General features: G+C 36.1%; 1 protein-coding gene across 1 annotated transcript in view; it reads right to left on the reverse strand.

The window, feature by feature from the left end:
• Positions 1-9,942, reverse strand: part of LOC135468192 (kinesin-like protein KIF18A) — a 15,401-nt gene extending 5,459 nt beyond the window's left edge. Inside the window, exons 1-13 of the mRNA XM_064746301.1 lie at positions 9,850-9,942; positions 7,641-7,955; positions 7,246-7,403; positions 6,979-7,083; positions 6,740-6,850; positions 5,268-5,465; positions 4,677-4,777; positions 4,126-4,201; positions 3,816-3,890; positions 3,328-3,416; positions 2,623-2,788; positions 564-725; positions 158-279 (exon numbers count right to left, since the gene is read on the reverse strand). Coding sequence (XP_064602371.1) covers positions 158-279; positions 564-725; positions 2,623-2,788; positions 3,328-3,416; positions 3,816-3,890; positions 4,126-4,201; positions 4,677-4,777; positions 5,268-5,465; positions 6,740-6,850; positions 6,979-7,083; positions 7,246-7,403; positions 7,641-7,950 — 1,673 coding nt within the window. The 5' untranslated portion in view covers positions 7,951-7,955; positions 9,850-9,942. The remainder of the gene's footprint in view (positions 1-157; positions 280-563; positions 726-2,622; positions 2,789-3,327; positions 3,417-3,815; positions 3,891-4,125; positions 4,202-4,676; positions 4,778-5,267; positions 5,466-6,739; positions 6,851-6,978; positions 7,084-7,245; positions 7,404-7,640; positions 7,956-9,849) is intronic.
• Positions 9,943-10,791: the final 849 nt, after the last annotated feature.

The following is a 10,791-nucleotide window of genomic DNA, read 5'->3' on the forward strand; positions in this document are numbered from 1 at the left end:
ATACAAGTCTACCTATTCCTCCAGCCCCGACACAGTGATCTGACTCCCTCTAAACCGAGTCTCTCCCATTGGTAGTTAACAAATGTGTTCAGCAAGAGAACATGGTGACAAACTGGTACAGCATGTGTCAGAGAGAGAGAGCTGTAGCTGAGCTGACCTGTCATTCAACCTAGCCTCCTTCTCCTGACTCCTGATCATACTCTCCAGATATTTGTTACAGCGCCGATAATCTGTCACCTCCACCTCAAGGTGATGCATCTTCAGCTTCTGAGCCAAGACCTGTTTCAAATATTCAATAACACCTCTTCATAAATATATAAAATACATGCCTAGTCCAACAACTATGCCAAATATTCAGTACCAGCTCTATTACTTTGTGAGTGGGAGGTTTTGCATCAGCCAGTCATCACTGTATATCAGGTTTTGAAAAATGTCCGGTGACTCTATGAGATCTAATAAATTAATACACTGTCCAAATTATATCACGTTACACCTTAAACTTCAGTAGTGAGTTTTAATCACTATGGTAGCCAGATGCACCTATGCGAGACTGATTCCTTTACCTGTGGCACAGAGCCTGACTCCGAACACTTCATCTCCTTCTCCAACTGCTTTAACTCGTCCACATTATGTGTCATCCTGGACATCACTGACTCTCTTCTGTGGTTCAGGGTAACCATCCTTCTCTGGCTAGACTGCACAGATTTCTTAATTTTCTCAACAATCTGAAGGAATGAATAGTTATACAGATCTCTGTTTACACAAACAGCTATTACATGAGCACTGAATACTACTATTTTATTACATGAATAAAACTAAACTCTAAATATATGCACTAAATATATAACTTTAAACTAATATTTAAATAAGTTTTAACAAAGCAAAAAAGAAATTTTAACCATTGCATCTTAAAATGTTGGTCATTTCTAGGAGCACAGGCAATCACTCTGACACTGTCGGCCTTTTAAATGTGTCATGTTGCCTAAGAAGCCAACGTCTACATTTTTATCTCTAAGTACTGAATTAACTGATGCTTTTTTAAGGTAGAATACTATGCTGAGCAGTGTCTAAGTACCAGGGGCTGATCTAGCTCAAAAGTTTGGGCACCCATGCCGAGCACAGCGAGGTGAAAAAAAGAATATAGCAACCACATTTTCTAAATGCTCTGAAATGCATTCTCAGTAGCTTCAAGCAGTTTAACAGTACATACAATCCATTGACTATAACACTGATATTTATCTATTCTGTCAGGGATTTTGTTTCAGACCTGCATTTCTGTAAGAATTGAGACAAGGACTGCAAAGAGTATCTTATTCTACGGTCTGACAAAGTTTAAATCAATTTGTTTGTTTACATTTTGATTAATTCTTGTATATTTTATCAAAAGTTATGTAATAAATGTGTCACAATAAACCAAAATGAAAACATTTTACTGTAGCATGTATTTACAGTTATTGCTTTTTCACCTTAGTACTTACTGAATCTACTTGTGTGAAAAGTTTCTTCTGTCCTTTGCTGACGCCAGTTTTCTAGTGCAATCTCTGAATCACTTTCAGTTTCACTGCCTACTCTAGATTCCTTTTGTTCACTGCATTCTGATTCAAGGCAGTCGTCATTAAGTTTCATAGGTGTTTGTACCATCGTCACTTAAGTGAAATATTCTTGAGTATGGTATAAACACCAATCAAATAAAATAACTGTTTGTAAGATCTGATTCTTTGTTAGTATTCTCATCAACATCGAGGTTAGTACAAAATGTATGTTTTCTCCAGATTGACCATCGCTGAATGTTATTTGTAAATGATAAGCTTTATTTTACATTGATTGGCCTTTTTTTTTGAGTGTTAAAGGCGAAAAAGTTTGTTATTCTTTGTGTCTTACATTCATTATCTGCGTTGTCCAATCAGATAGATCGCCAAGTAGATGCATTTTTGTAGTGACTTTTACTCGTGGCCTGTGATCGGGGCATGTTTACTCTTAGCTTCACTCAAGGTGCTCTGCACTGATCAGGGCACTCACCAGGTCACCGAGAACAGTACTAGAGACCAGATTCGTATGCACCTTGACCTCATGTAGACGTTACGTTCTGACCGCGTTTTCTGCTCCCCATGCAGATTCAAACAGAACCTAAGAAGTTGTAACAGTACAATACCTTCGTGGAGATCAAACTGAATGGCATAGCATGACGCGGCCATCCTTGGTTGGTGTTTTTTCTAATTCATATGCAACAGTTAAATAGTTTAAGTTTCCTGGTACCTCAAGCTTTATACATTTGTATTTATGTTATGAAACCCTTTTACGTATATTTTTTTTCTTTCGGTCCTTCATTAGGGCGCCCTAACTCTCAACGCCCAAACCCGTTATATATATCCGGTTCAAAATTGGCCTAGATCAGCCCCTCAGTACTAAAGTAAAAGCCATATCTATGTAACAGATGGGGAAATCTCAATTGATGTGTCGTTCTTATACACACATAAATGTAGTTTAACAAGGTGTTCTCCGCTGAATAGATTAATATGGCCTATCACATACAAATACAAATCAAGGGAAATGAGGTAAGCCTAACAAGCAAGAGGAAACAGAGACCCCTTATTTCCCTTAACCTTGAAGACAAATACTTACAGGTAGATGTGTACCGTCAATGGAATCTATCACTGAAAGCCTTGACAACTTGCGATTCTTGCAGAGGACTTTCCAGTGGATTTCTCTTGATGAACTCTCATACTCTAATAACTCTTTCCTAATGTTGACTCTTGTTGTGAAAATCTGACATAACTTGTCTTGAAAGCTGCAAGAAGTATACCAGATAACAAACCTTCACATATCTTAAAACATCAATAAAGCATGAACTTAATACTTTCTAATTTAACTTCCCACATTATAGTTGCTCCTGATACATATGTTCTACATGTAAATTATACATTTTACATTGAGTCGTGTTATTATTTTATTAAGGTTTCTGAAATCTGACACAAGCCAGTATAATTGCAACAGTATAGGGTAAGCAACCCATCAATTTGTAATGAACAGCTAAAAAACAAATTCAAAAGGAATACCAAAATTTCTGCAAGTATTTCCCCAAACAAAACATGCTCAGCCCAGAAGGATTTTCAAATTTACAACAAAGTTTTTCTGACACGGTAGAATCATTAACACATATAATCTTTAATGAGCTCTCAAATCATGAATATTCTTGTGAACAAGCTGCATTAAGATTCAATATAGTTTAGCAATAGTCATTAGTAAAAATGACGACTTAATTTATATGCATTATGCTTAAAAAGCCCTTCAAACAGCAGGCTTCTTTTTCCAATTTGTATTGCCTACCTGTTGGTTTTCGGACAGGAAACAGGGACCAAGGGAGACACACCGCTGCTAGTACCAGCTGCACTTAATTTCTCCTTCAGCTCTGATATCTGAAAAGAGTCAGAATATTGTTTTTGTATGGCTCTCCCATTCTAGTCTCAATCTGGTAAGAATGCATCCAGCATGTATATGTATTTCAAAGCGTGCACCACATGTATGTCCAAAAGTCTTCATACCCATATAGCAGGGTTCAAATCAGGCTACATATATGGAGAGCTACTCTTTTGTAGTTGACACACGTGAAAGGAATATTCAAATGATTTCATTTTCGTTTAGTTGATGTATACGAATATTTTCACACATAAATACTGAAAAAAATATAACTATACTCATTCAAACATCATACAACTTTGAGTGAATTTTTTTTCATCTGTTACTTCAAGTTGTTGTCCAGTTATACTATTATACATAGTTTATAAACCTAAAAGAAACCCAGTACTTTAGCTTACCTCTTTCCTTAGCTCCTTCACAATTTGGGCATATCTGCTCACGTGAAGGTCCACTTGGAGCACATTCTTTGTCAGCTGAAGAATTTAAATCCATAGTTAAGCATCCATCAACAAAAAAACAGTTCCTCATTTTTCTCTCTTGGATTATTGCAATTTACCTAATATAAAGAGTTTCAATGAAACAATATTTTAAATTTTTTTACCACGACCACAGTTCAGCATATACCATCCATCATAATGACACTTCATCTTACACAAAGTAATAATTCAGTAATAGCAAGGAAGCAAACAGCACAGCTGCATATCTTACCTCAGCCTTTATATGCTTAGCTCGGTCAGCATACTTAAGAGTATTGTAGGTATCTTCATAAGACAAAGACGAGGGACTGTTTTGACAAAAATAAAGACACAATTTTCAGTCAAACCTGAAGCTAAGTGCTCAGAACTTCAGCCATAAATTATCTGTTAAAATAGCTAGCCAGCTTTGGTGTGTTTCAAGTATCAATTAGATAATCAATGTTGAATAATTTCTGTTGAATACAGAATTCTCAATCAATTTTCACAAACTTTGTATTAAACTGACTTTTCATAATTCGTCATTCAGGTAATATTTATTCATTCCTATCCTTACAACAATATTTTATATGTAAAAGAAAAACCATAATGAAAAAACTTGAAAAAAAAAAAAGGGAGACAAAAAAGGCTGGTAAATTTAACTACTCTAAAATACAAATATTAAACAGAAACATGAACAACAAACGTGAAGATTGATGAACATTAATAAAAGCAGTACAAGGTAAGAAGAATCTTGTATTATTACTTGACACTATGTTTATCATGTCTCACAGCAGAGTTTTGTACCTGACAGCAGCTATCATAACAGTCTGACAGTTTCCTCCCAGGGAATCCTTCAGCAGACGTGTCAGTTTACTGTTCCGGTAAGGGATGTGATGAGTTTTTACCTGTGCAGAAAATTTCAAACAAAATCATGTATAATGAGACATGAAAAGTTGTTAGTTTTTTTGTAAGTTTATATACATGTCTCAGATGTTCATATATCTCACTGCTAAATATGAACTGCTCAAATTATATATTGTTAACTGACAGATTTAAGAAAGGGTCATAAAAGGTTCCTTAAAAATGTTTTGATAACATCATTGATCATAATACCAATTTATGTGTGTGTTTTTTTTAAGGTCTAAGGCATTACTCAAGAATTTTTCACTTACCTGATGGCAGTAAGGTGGAAAAGATATGGATTAATTCTCAGCCTCTGGTCAGGTACCTGACAATATTCCTGACATAAAGAGAGAACTGAAGCCTTCAGAGCTGGATTTGAACACATGATCTCACTGGTGGGAATAAGCCTGAGCTTCAACCATCTAAGCCAGGAATGTAACTGTCTGTCAACTAAAGTCTAAACACAGCAATGAATATAGAAGTTAGAAGTACCTTATCATCAGCTAAGGCATTGATGACATTGCCTAAAGCTAAAAGAGAGCGGTTTATGTTTGCTCCTTCTCTGAACCGCATGCCCATATTTTTGGTCATAGTGGCCCTCTCTGATCCAGCCAAATCTATCAGAGACAACTTTGCCATCTTCACTTGTGCTGTGATATTGGCTGTCCTGTCTTTCTGACGCACAAACACCTGCAAAGAAAAAAATGTAAAAATATGTACATAAGCAAACAATAAGTAAAAAATTTACATGGATAAAAAAACCAACAGCTGTTTACTGCCCACTACTTATATTTTAGGCAATTCCAATAGAACTGGACTTGACTTGAGTGTTGCTTAAAGGCATGGTAAAGAATTTTTCATTTATATGATTATATAGTGGCCAGTCTAATGGGTGGAGGGGACGGGAGTGCCCTGGGGTAAACCACTGTCCTTTGGAAAGTTACTGACAAACTTTCCCACATGTGACATACAGATGTGCACCAAGTTGGTGAAAGATAAATAGTCTTCAACCAAAGATCTACTGTGTTAAGGAATTGCCAATTTCATTTTGCCCTTTGAGGGAAAGTTGACACTAAACAGTCCAAAAATGGAATAAATATAAAAATGAAAATCAACATTTAAATTTTGTCCAATCCTTAGGTTTTACGGTTCTCCTTTTTTCAAAGCTTTCAAATCAATATGTCTTAATAGATGGGCACAGTCGGGATAGTGCACATTACCCACAACATAAAAGATTTTCAAGATTTATTTTCATTCTTATGTCACAGTGTGACGATGAAATTGTTTTTGGGTGTCCCAATATACGATTTGTATCATTAACAGTTTAAAGTCACCTAGGCCCCGCTAACAGGGAGAGACTCAGTGGGCCAATCTACAAATTCCCTGCCCAGGTATGGAGCAGGTGTGTGAACGCGGTATAGCTGTGGAGGGAATACAGTATATAGATACTCAAGCAGGTTTCCATGAGGTTCCTCATCAGGAAACACATAAATCAGAGGGACTAAACCACAGGATCAGTTGCTTAAAATGTTTTAAGACTTAACAGCAGATCTAATTTTAAGCCAACTGCTCAATTTTGTACTTAGCCCAAAAGTAGTTGCATAACAGTATATTAAATATGAAGTAAACCTGGTGCTCTTTTAGTTTGACTTCCTGAACAACTGCATTCCTGCTGAGATTGGCCAAAATACTGAATTTTAAAATGTGACTTAATACTGGTATTAGCTAATATACTTTCAGACAACTGGGCCATGATTATCATTTCTAAGAGGCCACACGCATGACGATTACTAGAGCCGTTTTGATATCAATAGCACTCAGAATTTCAGAAGTCAAAAAGTTGTACGAAATTTTGTAATAATGTTAAAACATGTTTATCTTTTTGTACCAGGCATTGTATAAAAAATAAGAACCAGTAGGTTTTAGTCTAGATTAGTAAATATGCAAGGGTTGCCATGATTTACCTGGAAGACAGCATGTGATCGAGAAGACTCTGAGTTAGCGTCCGTTGGATGTTGCGTCCTATTCTGGTTACCAACATCTAACATGTGCATTAGCTCTTCAGCATTTCTTGGCTGCAAAACCACAACACATTATCAGTCAACCGTGACCAAATTCATTCTGGCAACAAAACTCACTTTTTTGTTATTTTTTTTTTATCAAAGACAGAGTAAATCTTTTCTTCCATCACTTATTATCTTACCTTATGTAAAGACAGTCCCTGCACCACTACACCATGCTGTCCGTCTTCACGAATTGGTAACGTCCCCTTTGGTAATAGCAGATCTCGAATTTGTTCATTGTATACCTGCAAACCACATACTGACATGTGCATTAAACTTTTCAGACTTGACAATTACTAGTACTCAGAGATTATGTGAATATAAAAATTTAAAAAATTGTGCTAAAATACTAAAATTAGACATCTACACTCATTAGTGAGTAGTCTTTACATTGTGACATATTTTACCTCTAGATACGACACAGCAACCTCTATAGTTTTCTCACTCTTCAAGGTATTGATTCTGTGATAAAGTTCCATGACAGTGAGAAAGGTTACACCTGGATCTGTAGGTTTGCCCAGCATAGTGTGAGTTTTTCCTGCTCCAGTTGCTCCATACGCAAACACTAAAACACACATACACAAAACTTTAGTGACAGACATTAGTGATAGACATATTCCTGTACAACTTAAAAATAAAAAACCAGGTGTTTGAAAAAATGGTTTTGATAAACTTTTACACATTTGTTCATATGTCTGGATTTCCTTAAATAAATACAATCAAAATTTAGTGCCTTTCATTTAACATCTTCCATGGCCCAAGGGATGAGTTCTCAGCAATAAGGAATAACCAGAAGATATACCTGCTGAGTTGTAGCCATCCAATACCCCTTCAAGGACACTACGTGTTGTTTGTTCAAACACATCCTTGTTTGTATTGTGTGATGCAAACACATAATCAAAAGCAAACTTCAGATCACGATTTGGTCTCTTTGTAATGTCCCGTCTGCGCACAATTTTGCCGTGGAAAAAGTGTTCTGGCGTCTCTTCTTTTGGGTCAAACACAAGAACTCGCTCATCCATAGGTTGTACAACTGTCCTGCTGTTTCCTGATGATTCGACAGCATTTTCTGGCCGAACACGAACCACAACTCGAATATTTTTAGAACCCATGACTTCTGTGAAAGATAAAAAAGAAAAACACCCCAAATTATCCATGGTTCAATTATCCTTTGTTTCTTTAATTTGCAACAATGTAATACATGTTATTTACAAAGCAATGCCTGGCTTACAAGCAGGTTATACCAGTATACATTATCAGATTTATCAGGTCCATAAAGGTGACAAGAATGGCATATCCTATTCTTTTTACCAGGTGAAGTATACAAGGGCAACCAAATACTGCATCTGCAACTAAATCAACATGGGTCTGTACACATAAAATTATAATATTATTGGCCTGATTGACCAACACTTGAAATATAAAATTTGAACTGTTTCTGAACAGATTGAAGCCCTGAAAATATGTCAAAATCCACATCATGCAAAAATAGCATGAAAATACCCTATGGAACAGAACTAACATCACAGTTCAAAAATATTTACAATAAATAATACTACTTAACTCCAACAAAGTCCTGAAAAAAAATATCTGACAGTTTCCGTAAAATTTTCCTCAATGATGTGATAATATTCCTTATGTGACAAGGAATCAGGAAGACATGATGCCGAGCAAGGCATTTATGCTAGAATGACATCATGTGGGTTTGAAAGTAAAACGTTATTTGTCGCTATACGTCAGTGATGAGTGACGCCAACTCTTCTTGCATGACCTCACATCAGGCAAACTTGGAAATAACATAAAACTTTTGTTTCTGAATTATCCTCCCAAACTAACAACAGTGGTTTTAATACAAAGCAACTTTTTAGAATTTATTAATGTAATTCGGATTAGCTCCATCTCGTTGTCATTTTACCCTGCTCTTAAAACATACAGGTCTTGACACTGAAGTAGCTCTTTATGGTTTAATTCTCTTTAAATATTGTGTATGCACATAACTTAAATTCAAAACTACCTACTGTCTTGTCATGTGTCTACGGCTTTGAATGCATTAATTTGCAATGAAACGACACTTCAGACGAGTCAGTAAGGCAGCAGATCAACAACACTAGTTGTTACTTGTTGTTAAATGATTAAATTATCCTACAATGCACCACGTAATAGTTATTTTAATACGGGTAGGTGATGTGGATGGGTCTCAGTGAGTCACACAGGTTTTGCAGTTTAAAGATTACTTTTCCATATCTTGCGCAAGTAGCTATGTTTTCTTAAAAACTGTGCTATAATTCTCAGGTTACTACACTCATATTGCTCTTGAAACTGATGTGTAGGTATATAGAATAGATATACAGAGTTATTACAGCACTGTAGGTACAGCCAAGACCTTAAGTAATTGTACTGCTTTCATCATAATCCAGTGTGACTCAGATAAAATGTGCTACAAACAAAGTGATGGTCATTTTGTTTATTTTTTATTTGATCATTGTAACGTTATACTATCATGCTTAATAATAAAATAGTTAATACGCTGTAAGATATTGTTTTGAAGGTTTTCAAACAAATGACATCGTTCCAACTACAAGGCGTCATAATTTTGATTTAATAACCGACAAGGTTTTTAATGAATGTTTAAGACTTTATGCCACTTCGACAGTTTACAATTTACAATCCAGGCAAGGTTTTGAATCGCCAATGCTAACCTAAAATCGTTGACTGTTATTCAAATGCTTCATTCACCCGGGTTCTGTCCAATTTCCTCCTACTGGCCGCCGTTGTACAATAGAAGTATTGTGGAGTACGACGTAAAACATATATCCAATAAATAACATAAATCATATAGGCCTACTTTACTTTTACTGCACACAACAACAACGGGTTAACATTTGTATTTTGTCAGGCTCATAGAAACAAAATCATAGTAGCCGGGTTGGTGACATAAAACATTTGCAAATAGATAGAAACAACCACCTGTCTTGTCATAAACCTTCAACTTTGAAACACGAGGAAGATACCTGTAAATCATTATTTAGTTATCCATTTGTCCGTCAGTTCGCAATTTAAAATAGCCACCAGGTTGTCGCCGGTGTTCATTGGTTGATCTGTCGACATGATGGACCTCTAGCGGAAATGGCGTGCCCAATTTAAGGGACATAACTGTGCAAATTACCACTAGACGTTAGGCTTATCCCCCTTCCCCTCCTCCGATAGACTTGAACCAGAGCCTATTGTTAGCTGATAAGCCCTGCTTCAACTCCCCCTGACGGTAACCTAACCCGTTTCTTCCGGAGATAACCACTCCACTGATAAAGCTACATCAGCAGTTTGTGTTTTGCCATCTCTATATACTTCGTCAAAAGCAGTCATGTCATGTAAGGCCCAGTTAAAAAGAAACTGCAGAGAAACTTTTTAAAGACTGAATCAAGGGGTAGGGTAATACATCCTCGATCTTATATAACGGTCACTGATCTTTTCGGCCGGGGAGCATAGACTTATGCAGCATAATATTTTTACACACATCGCACATACATCTGCACAAATGACAAGAAATTAGTTCATACGTTCTAACTTCTGAAAACGTGTTGATCCACCAAAAAGCTCAGCATAATGCAAAAGCGTAGGTACTCTGGTAAAAAAAAAAAACCCTGAGAAATCGCATATTTGACGTTTCAATATTTTGACTTTTTTTTGTTGTTGTCATTTTCATGGTACGTTATACGCAAAAAGTCAAACTTGCGTTTTAACATCTGATCTCTCCGGAAAGGTAGGCCTATAAATTAATTTCATCTCGCAGTTTATCTTTCCTGACACTTCACCTCGCCGGGTTACAGAATTTAATACACAGTATATTCTCAATATCTTATACAATCTGATCATGTTTTTCTCAGTATGTTACACATTCTGATGATATCTACTTTACTATATACTTATATAGGTCCATAGATCTGCATGAAGGA

The sequence above is a fragment of the Liolophura sinensis genome, chromosome 6 (genome assembly GCF_032854445.1).
Source record: "Liolophura sinensis isolate JHLJ2023 chromosome 6, CUHK_Ljap_v2, whole genome shotgun sequence".
NCBI lineage: Eukaryota > Metazoa > Mollusca > Polyplacophora > Chitonida > Chitonidae > Liolophura > Liolophura sinensis.